The 19,565-nt window shown below is 44.2% G+C and overlaps 1 protein-coding gene across 1 annotated transcript in view; it reads right to left on the bottom strand.

Moving 5' to 3' along the window:
* Positions 1–5,680, bottom strand: part of b3gat2 (beta-1,3-glucuronyltransferase 2 (glucuronosyltransferase S)) — a gene marked incomplete at its 5' end in the record, with an annotated part of 43,021 nt that extends 37,341 nt beyond the window's left edge. The window contains 2 exons of the mRNA XM_084076226.1: positions 4,705–4,960; positions 5,394–5,680. Of these exons, the coding sequence (XP_083932352.1) occupies positions 4,705–4,960; positions 5,394–5,680 (543 nt within the window). The remainder of the gene's footprint in view (positions 1–4,704; positions 4,961–5,393) is intronic.
* Positions 5,681–19,565: the final 13,885 nt, after the last annotated feature.

Consider the following 19,565-nt stretch of genomic DNA (forward strand, 5'->3'; position numbering starts at 1 on the left):
TCAACACACTCTGGATTTTACTGTGTAGCCTATAAAGGTGTTTGTAATAAGTATGTAAGTGGCTCATGTGTTTAAATTGCTTTAAAATAGTGGTTATCTCATTGTGGAATGAAATTCTTAAAGTGGAAGTCAACCAGCTTTTTTGCACTGCAGCCCACACTCAGCCCTGAGGGCAAATGCTTCCTAACGAAACCAACGGGAGTGGGTGAGGTATAGGCACTGAATGCATAATTGCATGGAAGGCATTAAACGAGCGTTGGAACCCCTATCGGGGGCCGCCGGAGAGGTCTGCGGTGCGCGTAATAAACCCAGCAGAGCCGAGACCTGGCTAATGTGCAGAACAGAGAAGGAAACACAGCTTTACTCTGTCTTCTATGCAAAGTGCCTTTTCCACCTGGCTTCCCCCACCGACTCCACTTGCTTAAAAGAAATGTGGGGAGAAGGGGTTGTTAAACATTTGCTACACTACATACCCCATGTTTTTTTCATGAGGGGGCGGGAGGGTTGCAGCTTTTCTGTATCCATTACCGTGGTTGTTTGTACCGTGGTACAGAGGGAAAGCGGGCCGGTGCGAGGCACTTTTAATACAATCAACGATGTCAGTCTGCTATGCAGGAGGTTGATTTCTGCTCTGACTGGAGAGATAATCCCGCTCACTCATTTCTTAGATCCGTCTACTTCGTTTGTGTCCAAAGCACTCTCACTCTTTATGTGATGCCTGGAGGATCACAGGAATACTAAACTGCTATGCCGCTGTGACCCTGCTTTTACTCTCTGTTGGATCCATCATTCAACTCATTCCGCTGATGCAGGAAGTTCAGCCCACTGCTCTGGACAAGTGTCTAGAGCTAAATACACGTAATTTAAATGTATCACCACAAGGGTCCATTTTATACTTTCAGAGTTAAATTAACATTCCAGGTTTTACAGGGTACATGTACTGTACAATTGCCTTTGAATATACAATTGCAATTGGATTTCATTTGCTTGCTAAAGGTGAAATTAGTCAGAAAGTTCTTTAGTCGTTTTCTCTTTCTCTTCTCTGTGTGAAATAAATCAGCATCTTTTCCCATGGAGCAACAGGACTCCACACCTGGGCTCCTGTCTGAAATATGCCAGCCAGCTATGAATTACATAACTCTAGCTTACTCCAGTTTAGAGGAATTGAGGGCATTACAATACGCATCATCTCATGTTACAATTAGCACTAGTCCCCCTTGACTGAATTGGTTTATAAGCTAGTACTTAAGATCCCACAAGAGGATCAACAAACAATATGGAAACCTAAAATATAGTCATGTATCATACTATAACATATGAACTTGCTATATAATTTACTGTAAAACAGAGACTCCTCTCTTTCCTAGACTGCTGGTTCTGGACAACCGCCAATCTGACCGACTCGACGCCGGGCACCCCACTCCCCGAGTTTGAGGTTGATCGTTCAGAGGTTCTCTAGATACACAAAGGACAGATATGCACACTGACATGTATGCACGCAGAGATTTCGTGCATTTATCGTAGGACTAGACCAGTGCACGTTGGGCACCGGTCGGGACGATGTAAGTAGGGAATGCAAGTCCCACCCGGTTATGCAATACCTCTGTACCCACTGTCAGACTACCTGATGTACCCGTCTGTCTGTCTGTGTCCCTTTTATCTTTCTGTCTGCCTGTGTCCCATTTATGCCCATATATGGAGATCTGTCTGTCCTTGTCACTTTTATTACCATATATGGAGCTCCCTGATGTCATCAGTATATTCCCATATATGGGCATATCGGTCAGATCGGCGGTTCTGGACAACCAGATTTCCATATATGCCTATTATGTGGACATATCGGTTGGATCTGAGGTTCTGACAACCGCCTATCCGATCCGCCCCCCCGTCAAAAGAATAAATGACGTCTTGGAGGTACCGAGACTAGGGGGACGATGTCCCTATCAGGACATAGCTTGGACGGCTCTGAGTCGGCTGAAGGTGACTTCGCAAAGCTCGGCACGGGACTCGCTCGCCTAAGCTCCCTCGGTGGTGCCTCTCGTGGCTCAAGTCACCTTCAGACGACACGCCTCCATCAGTAAAAACGAGTGCACCTTTTTCAATCTGACTGGTTTTCCAATCACACTGTGAAAACAATAGATAGATAGATAGATAGATAGATAGATAGATAGATACCCCCTATCACAAAAGGGTAATGAGCACCATGAATCTGAACCCTCCAACGTGTGTATAATATAACCATTTTAGAGCCAGTCTGCACCTAATATTCTTTCAGAAGTGGTTTGTTTGTGTGGTGGATAATAGAGAGGACACCAGGACACAGCGCCAGCCATCTTCCGAATGGGCCCGGCAGGCATCGTCTGCAGGTTATTACTACCATATGACAGGTTATTATCCCCTTATGACAGGCCATTACCTTCACTGGGGAGCAGGCTAATTAAAGAAGAGGGGATGGCCGTGGAGGTGGTATGTTACTATGTCTACTGTGTTTACAGTAGAGCCTACCGCTGGTCATCAAATTATTGCCTTAGGAATGCGACAAATACTAAAAAATATCCATGAATTCAAGTCTCCATGGGGTGGCTAATAGGTTATTTTTTTGGGTGAACTATCCCTTTAAGGTAAATGTTGTGTTTTGAAACTATATTCTTACGTGGAAAGGATGCCGTCTTTTACCTACAGTCAAGGTCTGGGTGTCAGTTTCTTCTACTACGAGCATCTCATATTTCCTCATTGACTGAAGAGCTAGACTGCAATCTAGTTGAGGACGGCAGTGTGAACGTGCTTTGGCAGGAATGACATTTGATCTTGAGCATGTTTTTGTTTGCAGAAGATCAGCCTGATGTATAGCCTACTCCTACTCGGTTGTACAACAGAGTATTCTTTAGCCGGCAGCCCTAGTTGCATTAAGGCTGAATGTAACACACACGCACGCACACATGCACGCGCGCGCACACACACACACACACACACACACACACACACACACACACACACACACACACACACACACACACACACACACACACACAGACACACACAGACAGACATCTACCTTGACCGAACAAAATCCATTCTTGACAAAAATACGCTAACACCTTTACACACATGCATAAAGCAAGTTATCTTGAACAAAGAGTTGTGGTTTGAATGCACGCACGCACGCACGCACGCACGCACGCACGCACGCACGCACGCACGCACGCACGCACGCACGCACGCACGCACGCACGCACGCACGCACGCACGCACGCACGCACGCACGCACGCACACACACACACACACACACACACACACACACACACACACACACACACACACACACACACACACACACACACACACACACACACACACACACACACACACACACACAGCTCTGCTTACTGACAGTGCATTTCAATCACATTTCACGTTCCAGTAGCAGTGATGGGCATGTGGACATGCAGAAAATTGGACTCCATGGTGTGATAAACGCAGTGGCGGTGCTGTACATTCCAGTGAACCGAGATACCGGCATCTAGGCCTATATACCGCAGGGAATGAGAATGGTGGCCAGGACTGCCCAATAAGCATGTGGTGGATTGATGCCATGGCATTGCCTGCACAAATCCTCAGTGTTAAATTAACAATTTGGTTTAAAAAGAAAAGGGGGAAAAAGGCAGTCTCCAAGTTAAGAGAAAACTGGGGATTTTACTGTGTAGCCTACAGCTTGCCCACTATCTCTGTCACCAGCTCACTCAGCCCCTCTTCTTCATGCTTTGATTCACTCAATCCTCTCTTTCATACCAAATGGCTTATACACACACTGCTCTTTGTATCTTTTCATTCACACACTTTCTCTCCATCTCTCATTCACTCGGTCATCTCTATTATTCCGCACAAACAAATCTCTGTTTTCTCTCTCCCGCTCTCTGCTATCCTATATCTCTCAGTCATACACAAATAACACAATATCTCCCTTTCTCTGTGTCTCTCTGTCTGTCTCTCACTCACACTCTCACACTCTCTCTCTCGCTCTCACACACGCACGCACGCACGCACGCACGCACGCACGCACGCACGCACGCACGCACGCACGCACGCACGCACGCTCTGTTTTCTCTCTCCCGCTCTCTGCTATCCTATATCTCTCAGTCATACACAAATAACACAATATCTCCCTTTCTCTGTCTCTGTCTCTGTGTCTCTCTGTCTGTCTCACACTCTCACACTCTCTCTCTCTCTCTCTCACACACACACACACACACACGCACGCACGCACGCACGCACGCAGGCAGCCTGTATTCGTAGTACCAATCAGCTCTTCAGTAGCATAAAAGTGGTTGATAATTTAAAAAAAAAAGCTCAACACAGCCTAATAACCTACCAAAATCGATTAAACCTCTTCAAACAGTTCCAGTATGTGTGTGTTATCACACAATCTCTCTCTCTCTCTCTCTCTCTCTCTCTCTCTCTCTCTCTCTCTCTCTCTCTCTCTCTCTCCCTCTCACACACACACACACACACACACACACACACACACACACACACACACACACACACACACACACACACACACACACACATGCATGTAGCAGCCTCCAACATAGTATGGTTCAGCTCTTCAGAAGCATAAAAGTGGTTGATTAAAAAAAACATCAAAATGGATGGAATGGTTAGTGTTAAAGAAGTTGGGCAGTATGGATAAATGCCAATCCTACCTCTTCAAACAGTTCCAGACTGTATGTGTTGTCATCGTCCGCAAAGTACACCACCCCCGGGTCTCTCCTGCCCCGGTGCTGCCTCAGCCAGGTCAGAGCCGCGTTCCTCTGCTCGGTGGCGCGGGGCATGCCCGTGCGCTTGAACCGGCGGGGCGTGAATATGCACAGGTGCGTGTGCGCCACTCCGGACCGGGCCAAGAAGCGCGCCACCAACTCCGTGCGCGACGTCGCGTCCTCCACCACGATCCAGTGGAACCTGGGGTCGTATAGGCCTGGCACAATTATTACATATAGGCTACTCGCCTAATCGCAATTATTTGAGATAATAGCAATTATTATTTTTGCATAATCCGATAATCGTCATAATCGTTTCCATGTTGAAAAATGTTCGCATATTTTCAAACATTTTCAAAAATAGTGGAAATAGCAGATATACAAGCTCACCGTGCTATTTCCACAATTAATGTTTTTTTTTTAAGTATGAAGTTATGAAATATGTAATTTATTTTTATATTTAGGTTATTTGTCATATCTGCCCTCTGCAACTTCGAAGTCCAAAAAGCCAAACAGAAATGTAATTTTTCTTCATATGCACTAGTGTTCAACCACAAAAAAACACAATTAAATCGCAATGATTAAATCGCAATACAAGTATGTAAAATGTCATGATGGTGACAGTCAGCCCTAACCTGGGGATCTGTCGGAAGGCATTGGCCAGCCTGGTCAGCTCCGCCTTCTGCACGGGACGGGTGTAGGTCGGGGTGACGGCGTAGATCACCGGGAGAGCCGTCTGGTTGGCCCCGCCGGGGGGTCCGCCGGTCCGGGCCGCCGTCCGCTGCTGCTGCGCCGCCTTCGGCCGACCGGCGGCGGCGGCCGGAGACCGGACCGTCCGCTTCGTGTCGATATCGATCATGATGATGACGATGAGAACCCAGGGCAGGAGGATGAAGAAGCGGCTAAAAAAGACCGATTTCATGGCGACGCTGAAGTTACGGGGGGAAACATAACATCCGACCGGGACGGTGACGGTGCGCCCTCTCGCTCACTCCATCCTCACTCACTCACTCACTCACTCCATATTCATTCAATCAATCAATCCATCCATCGCAACGCATCCCACGAACACGCAGAGCAAAGGTCCGATCATCCAAACCCCCCTTTCTACGAATGCCTCCTCTTTCAAACCCCGTGCATTTGATCTAGGCTACTCTTAAACACAAACCTAAAAATCATAGGAAAGTTATCACCGATGCGTAAAACCCATCCGCCACGTATAATAATATCCCGTCCCGTGGAGACCGCGTCCCGTTGCTCCGAGTCCCCTCTCTAGAGTAAGAGTCGAAGTAGTGCTCCTTCCCTCTCCTCTCGGACGAAGGAAAGCCGGCAAAAGTCCGTAAATCCCATTTAAAAAGGTCCTTGGTGGATGTTTCGAAAGAGCAGGGTAAATGCAGGGACCGGACGGCCGGTCGCTGATTCCTAGATGTTCGCCGCAAAGGAGCCCTCCTGCCGCGGATGAGATGCTGCTTTTTAAGTCGGTGTGTGTGAACAGGCAGCGGGAAGGAGGAGGAGGAGCAGGTGCAAAGCAATGGGAGGAGAGCGAATGCGATGTGGTGAGGAGAGGAGGAGAGCAGGGATGGACCAGAGAAGCTTGGGAGGGAGGGAGGGAGGGGGGGGGGGGGAGGAGAGAGAGAGAGAGAGAGAGAGAGAGAGAGAGAGAGAGAGAGAGAGAGAGAGAGAGAGAGAGAGAGAGAGAGAGAGAGAGAGAGAGAGAGAGAGAGAGAGAGAAGCACGGGAGAGGGAGGAAGAGGGAGCATTGGAGCAAGACAGTGTGTGTGTGTGTGTGTGTGTGTGTGTGTGTGTGTGTGTGTGTGTGTGTGTTTGTGTGTGAGAGAGAGAGAGAGAGAGAGAGAGAGGGGGGAGGAGGGAGGGAGGGTGTGTGTGTGTGTGTGTGTGTGTGTGTGTGTGTGTGTGTGTGTGTGTGTGTGTGAGTGTGTGTGAGAGAGAGAGAGAGAGAGAGAGAGACATTGTTATGTTGTGCAAGAAACACATCAGTGCCCACTGAGGATAAACCCAGCAGAGAGAGAGGGAGATAGGTTGCTTGGTGCCTCGACAGCGTTTGCCTAATATGTCCGGGGGAAAAAATAGAAATAAAATAACACATCACTCTGTGGCAGCTTTTTATTATGCTACTATTCTCAACTTCAACTGAGCATCTATAAACACTGTTAGATAATTATTCACGCATCGTAGATCAAGAGATCCGCCTTTCAGCAAGGGAAATCAGTTCTCTACATTAATAGAGATCACGCAAGCCAAACTAATTGCAGGCAAACAAGATTATACTTTCACGGGATGAAAGAAAAACATGGCCTGCGTTTGATTATGTTGGAAAAGTAGCACCCGGGAATGCTGATGTTAAACCATATGGGCGGAAATTACAGGCACTTGAAAGAATCAATTTCATGCTTGCTGTTTGGGTTGAAAACGATGGGGTTTTACTGGAGTAGAGTAGAATAGAGGAGCCATATAATTTCATAGCTAAATCTTCATATCAATTTTGACTGCATGCTCTCTCCCCACCTTCCGTCAGCTGACACGCAGTGAATGAGTTTCAGATTAATCAAAGATGAAATGTCATTTTCTGTCCAATCAACCAGATTAGATTAATGTAGCTTTTGATTTCATTGATATGATGCCTCTGGCAGAGTAGCCTGGGTAGCCAGGTTTCATGTTTAATAGATTGGTGCAGGAAGGAAAGTGCTATTATCCATCCAGTGGGTATAAAGCTCTGTTGAGTGGGTCATTTCAGTTGAATCAAATAGCCTATTGATCCCATCGCGGAAATAATTTCAACCACTATGCAGCAAATATGAAAACACAGGGAAATACATAACTACAGGATATCAGCCTAGACATTTAAACTCCAGCCTTGTGGTCCCAAACACCTAGTTTTATATTTTCACCTGGTGTTCCAGAAGCACTTTAGAGGTCAGAATACAAAACAACTAGCCTAAACTAACCATGGGTCTGAGATACCAGTGTAGCCAGTTGCGCAAGGATAACGGCTATTAGTAATGGATAGATATATTGACTGCTTTAGATAGTAGATACTAGGTTCGGTGGAGAGCTCAATGTATGTAAAACCCAAGGAATCAGAAACGGACACAAAAGTTCAACTTATTAGACCAGAGTTCAACATACAGAACATTCATTGCATTTATAAGGAAAATAAAAAATGGGGGCCCTTTAGAGTCTCAAGTGTCAGTGGATCTTTCAGGGGGGGGGTTTTCTCCTTTGGGGAGAGAATTCAAGGGGAATGGAACCTTTCCTTTGTTCCTACCACACAGAGTGGAGGTGGGGAATTAGGCCCCAGAGTCCGGATCCAGTTGGGTCAGTTTGGGAGGCTCGCCATCAACATCGAATCAGATCTCCAGCAGAATCAAAAAACCTGACCGTTGAGTATGAAGCATAGGAGCATAAGAGTAAACAGCACAGCAGCAGCAGACACACCATGCTGCAAACAAACACTCAGGAGGGAGTGGCAGGAAATGACAGGTAGCCAGACATTTATACTGATCTGACTGATTGAATGATTGACAGGCTGATTGTCTGGTTACCATGGTTACCTGGTTACCTTGGTTACCTGGGTTAGTTACCTGGGTTACACCAGGGTTGAGAAACACGTGTCTATTTTGTTGTCCATGATAGAGCATGTATGTTGTGTTTTCATCATTGACATCCCCTCCATCACAAGGACTCTGGCTCGCTGACAAATCTATTTATCATCATCCATGTCCCGCCCCGTCCTCCTGACATTACAACTGTCAGTCAAACTGCCCTGTCAGTACCTGTTTTTATGTTTTTATGAAGGCTTACTTTGTGGCTCCTAGAATCGCAACCTAGAGAGAACTTTCAACTATCAGGCTGCTCTCCTGTTGAAACCATCTTTGAGGTTTGGTCCAGGAGGCAGACACTGTTAGTTTAAGAGCAGGCTAGGCTTAAAACTTTCCTTCCATTTGGGGAACAACAGCACCATCATCATCCATAGTCTCTAATGTTGTCATAGCCAGTGCAGTGCACGTTTGATTACCTCATTAACAAATGACATGACCTGCTGTTTGTAAGTGTCTCTAAAAAATTCCACAGAGGCTGACCTTTTTTCGTTCCAGCTCTCAAGACCTGTGGAAGGACATTCCATACATTTTCTTTTATTTTTTATTATCTTTCTTCATCTCGCGGGGGAATGCGGAGGGGGAAGCAGTTACGGCTTAAGTGTCTTGTTCAGGGACACTTCGAACCTTAGGCTTCCCAGGCGGGCTCTCTAACCATTCAACTATGGCCGCCAACCTGTTACGAGGAATAATAATAATAATAATAATAATAATAAACTTTATTTATACAGCACCTTTCATGACATAAATGCAGCGCAAAGTTCTTTACAGAACAAAACAAAAACAAACAAAAAATAGAAAATGTGCTCCTCGGAGCACAAGTCTCCGCCAGCAGACTTGTGTTCTTCCAGAGAATGTAGCAATCTTTGCTGTGTCATGTTGTCAGCATTTGTGGCTCGTCTTTGTTTTTTGTCATTTAGGGATTCAAGTGGTCTTTGTCTCTGTTTCTTAGCTTTGGCTTTCTGCTGTCGGCATTGCGCCTTTGCTTCTTCATGAGGTTTCAGACGATAATTTCCTGCTTCTTCAGTTTGCGTAATGAGAGTTAGTTGCATTGTGTGATCTCAGCTGTGATCTCACTTTGTACTGGTGTGCTCCTCTATTCTCGGTGTGCGCCCCTCTCTTCTCACTGTGCGCTCCTTGTAACGGACCCGAAGGGGGGGTTTTCCATATTTACTAGTGTTTACCTTCAACTTTTATTTTGAAGGGCATCCTGCCCAAAGTAAGGTCTCTGAGACTTCTATTTTGACGTGTTTCCTGCCCAAACTGCCACAGATGAATTGGCACTGATTAGAAGAAATCAAGTTCACCTGTGTTGCTGCCCAGCATGGGGCTGCAGCAGAGTAGCATAAAACTGCCTTGGTGGTTTGAAGAGCAGAAAGGACTGCACAGGACATGTTTGCCAGGATGGTCAAGGAAGGAAGGACAGACGCAAGGAAGGAAGGAAGGAAGGACGGACGGCTGGTCAAGCCAAACCTTGGACCAAACTGATGCGAGGCACATGCCACTTTAATAGCTCCTAGCTGGAAGGGGAAAAAGGTGATCATTTTATTGTTTGTCGATCTTGTTCTGTCACTGTTGAGGGATATTGGTCTTATTGTTGGATTCTATAGTTTATTGGTTTGTGAAATGTTATGGTGCAATTTGGTTTATGGAATTGTGTATTAATGTGATCATTGATTATGCATTTTATTTGCTTGTTTCCTCAGTTTCTACGTTGAGTACTGAAATAAAATTATGAAACTCATCAGTCAAGACTCCAAACCTCTTACTGTCCAGCTGGGTCCGCTACACTCCTCTCTTCTCGCTGTACGCTCCTCTCCTCTCGGTACGCACTCCTCTCTTCTTGGTATGTGCTCCTTGTACTGGAAAGTACTGGAAAGTACTGTTCCTTGGTATGTGCTCCTTGTACTGTTCCTGACTGTTCCTGAGCACAAGTCTCCGCCAGCAGCAGGATTTTTGGTAAGGAATTTATTCCAAGATTGGAACTTTTTCTGCTAATATCTCCTGACTAAATGTTAGCTTGGCTGATGGCACTGATGTCACTTCGAAACATGCACCGCAATGTTGTTCAGGGCACATACATTTTCTCCAGGGGTACCCTTCTTTAAAAATCGACCTGTCCCTTAGATAGCGTCCATACTCACTCAGAAACTTGTTGAAATATCTCACACACTCTCTTCTCCTCCAGGCTAGTGTGTTAGTTGACTAGCCACAGCCGGGAGCGTGTGCCCATCTTGTAGTAGTTATTAGTGTCAGCTCGTTATGGTAGAAATACTGAAAACCTTGCTCCAAGCATACATACTTTCCTGTTTTTAACAGGGTTACACTCTGATATATCCTCACCCTGGGTCTTAATTTGGTGACAGCATTTCCCAGATTATTGAATTTATAACCAACACTTAAACAACACTGTTGTCACCTGTTTCTCTCACTCTCAGACTGGCTCCCTTCCTCCTTTGTTTTTAGTCCCACCCCTTCTCAGAACCTGGTAGGTTGACTAGAGTTGATTGAAATCTGGCTCCCCAATGACATTGTGTCCATGAGCTTGGTATAATGGGCCTGGCTCTCTTGCTGACTGGTTAGTGCACCTGCTTGTAATATGAGAGACCTGGAGCTCAAATCCCCATCTGCACATTTGACTTTGATGTTTGATGCTCTAGGTAAAGCTAATGTTAGTGATATTTGGTTTGGTTATAACAAAAGTTTTTGTGTTTGGTTAAAAAGTTAAGCACTACAGGTATATTCTGATAGTAATCATTGCTATAGAGCAGGGTAACAGTCTTCAATGTTTTTCAGGCCAAGGACCCCTTAGCTGAGCCTGAGAGAGAGATGTAGGAGGGAGGGACCCCTGCTACATATTGTATAAAACCTTTTCATAGATGGCTTCATAAACTTGCTTGACAGCACTATCATGGTGTGTTGTGTACATTTTTGTTTGTTTGTTTGTTTTTCACATTATCTTTTAATTATCTATTAGTATTTTGGATTCATGTTCATGTGTATTTTTAAGCATTTAACCACTCAAACCCTCAATACTTAAATAAGTAACTTGACATTTGGCTTCGTACTTGATATCCTCTTTTTTCACTCTACATCAAACCTCTCTTTGCCAGCTCTGCTATTTTTGGCGAATATTACCCCCAGAATAGGAATGCTAGGGTTCAAGTGGTTAATGTAAAAATGTTCCTATCACACAAAGATTTGGCGTCCCGGACGCCCTGTTGAAGACCCATGCATGCATTTCAGTATGAAAAAGTGCTTAAGTGGATAAAGCAACCTAAATTATGGGCAAAGGTTCACACAATTCTAATAGAGATTATACAAAATGTAACACATGAAAGCGACTCACCATCTCTGAGACAGCGGCATTCTTTTTGGAAGAAGCTAATAACACAATCTAGTAGAATAATCATGACTACTAAATGAGATGGGGAAAAAAAGAACTTTCATTTTCCTTCTGAGCGACTTTACATTACTCTCAAATAAGCATTACACTTGTCTGAATGTAGCCTACGTTTGTGTGCCTGCATGTGTGTTGTAGCAGTATGAGGGGACAATTGAGTCAGAAATGCAGTCATGTGTTTGCCTACGTAATTGCACATTTCTGTGTCCCCACCAGTCATTCCCTCAGCATTACTCTCTTCAACATAGGAATAGGCTATTGAGGGGCTGGCTTCAATCAGATCACCTCTATCATGTTAATGCAGGCACCTGCTTCATTCTAACACAGCAGAAAGGATTTGTGATGAAATGCAGTGATGGCTTCTGATTAGGAGAGCATTGGTAGATTACACATTTTAGTCCCACTTTTCACTGCATGGCAGCTGCACTATTAGTGCTGCGCACATCTGCTGCATCCATGAGTGGAAATGTTTCGGAAATATCAGATGCTGCTCTATTTTCTACCATTGGAAATGACAGGGTCTGAGCTAGGAGACCATAAATCTGACATCATGTCAGATGTCAGGAGTGTGTCAGACTGAGGGTGACCAGGGGCCATGGTGACATACTCTGAGGCTGCCCAAGGCTACCAGTGACAACACCGCTGTTCTCAACTGGCTTCTAATTACAAACCACACTTGACCTTTCATAAATCTTTGCACGTCACACATGTAAAACAAGATTATTATTTTTTCAGGATCTTCTTGTATCAATTTGAGATTTGACTTATTACTTTTCTTCACAGACAAATATTGGTCCATAATGTGCTAGATGATTATGTAAGATATTACGACAGTAAAGTGAAATAACGTATTGATCTTGGGCTTTGAGCATAATATTAGTTTATGCTAAATTATACATACACATTTAATTTGACTATATCATTTTACTATATTATATTCTATTAATTATACTATATATATAGAGTGTCTCTTGAAAGAATAATAACATGCAACCGTGTTACTGTAGTGCAGCCCTGTTACTCGAATTCCAGAAACAGGATTACAAGTAAAAGGGTTGCAAATGAATGCTAATGTTGGGCTTTTTTCTCAGGAAAATAATCTAGCTGTAGAATGTATAATGCTACTGTCGAAGGTCAAGGAAAAACATAGTTATTTAAAAAAAGATAACTTTGAAATAGATCTGTGTAATTCTGATAATATGAGTAACACTGTTGTATTGGTTAGAGTGACACACTCAATCAAGGCTCATATATAGTCAAGGCTAACATACAAAAGAACAACTCAAAAGCACCAGTAGACCTGTTGAGCAAAAAGGTGTTGTCGTGTAGTGCGCCTGTAGTCAGTCTCTGTACACAGTTTCCTGGTTTGAGTTTCAGGCTTACTGGATATGCTTTGGAGTCAAGAGCCAACCATGATGTGGTTTGAGATGCCACTTGTAGATCTGTTATTTATTTATTTGTATATACTTTTGTAAATCTTCCACAAATTCCACTTATATTGCATGCTCAGCGGAGTCAGGTTACAAAATAGGGACACAAGGTTGAAACTGGTTATCAACTGAACATACAGTAGCTGTTCTTCACAAAGAGTTCCATTCATGACTGGAATGGATCACACATTTCTCAATGGTGTGCATGACCTCTCCTGGTACAGTATGTCACATGGTGCAGAGGACAGATTCAATAGTGTCTGTCAGTCGACTACCTGACACACTGTCACTAGGGTTCGGATCCTTTAGGATTTTAACGATTCCAGTTCCTTAATGATTCCCTCTTAACGGTCCGATTCCTTAACGGTTCCCTTTAACGATTCCTTTAGCGATTCCTAAGGGGTCCTAAATGGACCCTTAGACGTCTCTAACTCTGAGAGTGTACAAATGGAACCAAATGGACCCGTGCTTGTTATGGTCCTTGAAATTAAAAAAAAATGTATGGCAGACGTGAAGTCCACATACCAGGTCTGACAGTATGATCAAACCGGTTCCGGAAACGGTTCCAAATGTGATGGAACCGATTCCGGTTTCGGTTCCGGTTCCTCCGGTTCTGGATCTGTCAACTGTCACACCCAGTCCAAACACGGAACAGTGGCAAGTCAATTTAGTTGTGCATAGGAGATAGCTTGTGCCAGTGTGGTGAAAGTGATGGATTGCAGACCTATATTTAGGTGAGTGAAATTCAACTTAGTATTTTCCCTGTTACATGCCTCTCTGAGTTATGTAGGAAGAATCATAATCATAACTCCAGTCTCCCTCCCCCATTGTCACATCAGCCAGCCACTGCTTCTGCTTCTCTCCACACACATAGGGGAGTCTGATGAGACACTACTCAAGACTATCAACATCAATGTCTTTTGTTACATTTGATTACTATTCTTATTCTAAAACAATAGGGATAGCTGTTTAGTTAAATTTGACCGAATAGGGCTGTGGTAGAGGTGACTAATATTCAGCATTCCAATGAATATAAGTCACATCTGCAGGCTTGTGGTTACATTTAGATTCCAGGGGGTTGTACTGTACAGCCTAGTTTGGATTCAATATATATTTTGAAAACTGTTTTGGTCTGACAGATACATAATGTAATGTTTGATAAGAAGTTGGTTTTGATGCAAATTGTGTAATGCTACAGTTGGGTTATAGAGTTAGAGTAAGAAGGGGTGGGATGCCATACTACATTATTAAACTGTCATCAAAAATACATAATGCTTAACATCTCCCCACTTCTGCGTACATTCCCTTCACACCTCTACACCACTTACACACTTAGATTAGTGAACACAGGACGTCTGTCCCTCCTGTCCCTATGACACCCTGGCCACTGTGGCCAGCGCTCCAAACATCCAGGTCTCATAAGCTGTGGAATGACCTCCCCCCTCAGTTAGGAGAATCACGCCCCTTTTTCTGCCACAGTCTGAAAACTCACTTTTTCAGACGCTACCTCACCCACTGGCACTCCTCCTCATTCCTTGTATCACTTCCATACACCTGGTTTGTGTAGGTGTAGGCTGCAGTCATGGATTGTTCTTGGGGATGTGGGCAGACTGGGCGCAAATAACTACAAACAATAGAGACAAATACAGACATAGACATGCTGTATATGCTGTACATAACAAGTGGACACACTTTGTACTTAAACACTTAGTAGACAGAAAGACAGGCTGTCTGACGAACACTGTGTTTGCAAGCGAATCAATGCCAAGCACTGGTACAGGGAAATAACACAGAGGAAAAGGTGTGTGTGTGTGTGTGTGTGTGTGTGTGTGTGTGTGTGTGTGTGTGTGTGTGTGTGTGTGTGTGTGTGTGTGTGTGTGTGTGTGTGTGTGTGTGTGTGTGTGTGTGTGTGTGTGTGTGTGTGTGTGTGTGTGTGTGTGCGTGCGCACAAGCCCATTTCAGGTGATAAAGGTGATGGCGCTACAACCCGGAGGGCACCTTACTCTGTCATCCCTCTAATGCAGCACAGAGACATGGAGGGAAGAGGACTAATAGAAGACATCAGGGACAAGGGAGGGAAGGAAGGAAGGAAGGAAGGAAGGAAGGAAGGAAGGAATAAACGAACAAACAAAAGAATGAAGGAAGGAAGACAGACAGATGGACAGACAGACAGACACACACACCACAAACAAAATCCAGGGAGGGAAGGCCTTTGGAACAAAAGGAATTAAGGAAAGAAGGTAGCAAAACTATAGGAATAAAGCAAGAAACAAACAAAAAGCCAAAGTATAGCGAGAAAAAAGCTAAGGATGGTTTCTGGGATAAACATATTCGTTTAGACACCATAGTTACAGGTATAAACCCCATAGTTACTGGTATAGACCGCAGTACAGACACCATAGTTACTGATATACACCAAATTTTGTCTCAGTACAATGGCAGAACTGCCACGACCAACAAGCAGGAATGCTGTGGCAAGGGTGAGAACAGCGGTGGTCCCACCCGCAGCACAGCACATAAATCAGAGCTCGAAAATGCAATTATATGATCATTCAGAGTTCAATTCAATTCGGGGCACAATTCAGATCCGCTCAACAAATGGGCTGCCCGATCACACCGTGTTTGTCAACACCATTAGCATAGAAATAAGTTTTCTGCCCATCCCCTTTTATGTGGATGGGCGGGTGAGTTAATGCGCTCTCCGCCTGCATGGAGACTAGAGTCAACCGGTGATGAGGCTCTGTATCAGATGACATTAACACTCCAGCCACTGAGACGGTAATATGTTGTTGTGTGACCTCTAAAAGGCCACGCACGCACGCACACACGCACACGCGCACGCATGCACGCACGCATGCACGCACGCACGTTGTTGAGTCCCTCAGAGTGTCTTTTCTGTTTTCGCTTTAAACAGCTTTGCTGAAAATAGCCGAGCTGTAAGCTTAATTGTCGAAAGGCTATTTTCAGCTAAAGTTTCCCCCAGTATACGGATGCTGGGTTTAAATGTGAAATTCAAATTACAGTGCGAGAAAGGCCTTTGTGAGAAACAGAGGTGTGTTGTGCCGAGGCACAGATATTTCATCTTAGCCCCTGAAATCAAATCAGGAAAATTATTGGAATTTTGAAAATAAAATAATCTTTGTTATGGTGGCTTTTGCCAGGAACAAAACCGTATTAAGATTATTTCAGTATCAGGTTCCCTCTGTCATTCTGTCCATCAGTCACTCTTTCTCTCTGCTCCCTGGAGTCTGTTTCACCTTCAGTGCTTCTGTCCATTATGTGTTCTCTCTCTCTTTGGTTGTCCAGAATGTCCACTACAGTACCTTGCTTCCTTTGTCACACACAATATTGAGCCCCCTCTGTCTGTCTGTCTGTCTGTCTGTGTGTGTCTCTCTCTCTCTCTCTCTCTCTCTCTCTCTCTTTTGTCTCGTTTCTCCCTTTCTCTTCATAAGCTCTTTTCCTCCTCCATTCAATATATATCCTCTCTTGGTCCTCTCTCTTTCACCCCCCACTCTCTGTCTCTGTGTCTCTCTCTCTCTCTCTCTTCCTCTCTTTTTCTCTCTCTCTCTGAAGACACTAAGGCAATCTAAGCTGATTTGTCTGAGAGCAGAGAACAATGGAGAGATTTAGATTTAGCCAGTTAGTTTACACACGCGCACACGCACGCGCACACACAGTGCACCTGATGTTTTTGACAGCTTTTACTGTATTCTTGCATCTCGACTTGTTTTTACACGGAGAAACACATGCAATACCTGTCCTGTCTGTCTTTGCAGTGACATTGACTGCTGATGTGCACATGCATAATTCTCGACATGCAGTATTTTTGTAGTGTTAACTACAGTATATCAAGAGTATATTTGCACATACTGTATGTAGAATTTCTCCACTGCATTTACCCATCCTTTGTGTGCGTGTGCGTGTGCGTGCGTGCGTGCGTACGCGCAAGCCCAGTCAGGACAGGAAACTGTGTGGAGCGTGCCCAGCAACCAAACAAACTGTTTGGCTAACCTTGAATTGCTGGTGATATCTGGTCTGATTAGCATAACAGAGGAGAGCTTCCCTCCATGAAACACAGCATGATGTTAAGTATATTCAGCCCCAGTGTGTGTGTGCATAATATTAACTCTATTCAGTGTGTGTGTGTGTGTGTGTGTGTGTGTGTGTGTGTGTGTGTGTGTGTGTGTGTGTGTGTGTGTGTGTGTGTGTGTGTGTGTGTGTGTGTGTGTGTGTGTGTGTGTGTGTGTGTGTGTGTGTGTGTGTGTGTGTGTGCATAATGTCAACTATGGTGTGTGTGTGTGTGTGTGCGGTCTGAGACAGAGAGAGAGAGAGAGAGAGAGAGAGAAACTGTGTTTAAGTATTCAGTGTCATGGTGTGTTTCAGGGGAAAGGACTCAGGTGCAGAGATGAATGAAAGAGAGCAGGTTCCTTACAGATAATTTATTGAAACACAAGGCCTACAGGATAGTGAATAAGACAGAGGTCAAAAGAGGGAAAACAGACAAACAGGCAAACAAATCCAAAAGATGACATAGTGTAGCATGGCATTTAAAAAAAAGTTTTTTTTACATTGGAGGACATACTGTAGTGTAGCGTGGCATTCTTTTATGTTCTTTACATTGGACGACATTGTGTAGCATGGCGTTTTTGTACGTTTTATACATTGGACGACATAGCGTTTTTTTTTGTACATAGTAGTATTTTCTCTCTGTATTTTTATGTTGATATTTGAACTGTTTGGTTGCTACTATATATGTCTATGAAATTAATACCAAGGACCCCAAAGGAAACAAGTCCGCAAGGACTTTTTTGGTCAGACCTTTTAGACAAAAAGTATTATAAATGTAACTGTGTTGTTTTACACTCCTTTTGCCTAATAAAAATGTCAATCAATCAATCAATCAATAGGTTGGGTTTAGCAGTTACTGCAATTTTCACAATTCCTTTTCTCTATAACAAAGCTAAATTGAACTCGAATTCTGATTAAACACACATCAAGGAGTTTATTTTTAGTTACAACTAAATTTTGACCAAAAATGTAGCTACTGTACTACACTTGTGCTTTGTAGGGCAGTATACAGTAGATCGTTGTAAAAATATGTACTAAAAGTAATCTAACAACTAAAATGGCCTCTTATGGGTGTCACTGGTACCAAATTTGTTCAAATGGGGGGTCCACAGCTTAATAAGTATGAATTTGGGGGTCCTGGCCATGAATAATGTTTGAGAATCACTGCTTTATAAACCAGAAGTGAATGAGGAAATGAATAGCAGGTGTGTAGATGGGCATGGAAATCAGATGAGGGGAATGAGGTGAGGTTGAAGGAATGTGAGAATGTCCAGAGGGAACAGACAGATGTAACAGGAAAGGACAGACAGACGGTTAGAGACAGGCGTGATTCCCTCTCGCTGTGCGGTAGATGTTTGGTTCCCCACACGGGAGACCAGCGTTTGAACCCCCGGTGTTACAGTTGCAATTACCTCACTCCGTCGGGCGAGGACACAAAACCTTAGAGATATACTGTGTGAACATGTCTGTGCATTTTTGTGTGTCTGTGAAGTATATACTGTGTGCGTAATTTGTGGATGCGCAAATGAGTATGAGTGTGCATGTGTGTGTGTGTGTGCTAACTTTTTCATGTTTTGATTTGCAGAGAGCGTGTTTTGACAGTTAATGTGTAGTTCTCACTACACATGCTTGCGTACTGCACAGTATGTGGTTGTGTACAGCATTGGTTCTCAAAGTGGGGTACGGGGACCCCCAGGGGTACTTGAGGGAGTTCCAGGGGGTCCCCAGCTAAATGATGGATAGGAACCAAATGGACCCTTATGGGTCTGTAACTCTGAGAGTGTACAAATGGAACCAAATGGACCCTAACGGGTCCATTTGGTTCCATTTGTACACTCTCAGAGTTAAATCTAACATTGATTTTACAATATAAATTGGGGTCCCAGGCATAGAAATGCCATTAAATGGGGGTCCGTAGCCCTAATGCATGTCAAACTGGGGGTCCTTGAAATTAAAATGGTTGAGAATCACTGCTAGAGCCGTAAAAAAAACTTCTCTTATGGGGGTCCTTGGCATAACTTTTCAAATGGGGGTCCGCGGGCTTGTAAGTGTCAATTTAGGGGTCCTTGACATGAAAAAGTTTGAGAACCACTGGTGTACAGTATACGTGAGTGTTTTTTATGCCTGTCCTGTCAGTCATCTCCTGTTTCCCTTCATCGATTTATTTTCTTTACCCCTTACCTTCTTCCATCCACTGTAATCCCTCTCTGTCTGTCTGTCTGTCTGTCTGTCTGTCTGTCTGTCTGTCTGTCTGTCTGTCTTCCTCTCATTCTCTCTCTCTTGCAGGCA

Source organism: Gymnoscopelus microlampas (assembly GCF_963454915.1).
Source record: "Gymnoscopelus microlampas genome assembly, chromosome: 13".
Lineage (NCBI taxonomy): Eukaryota > Metazoa > Chordata > Actinopteri > Myctophiformes > Myctophidae > Gymnoscopelus > Gymnoscopelus microlampas.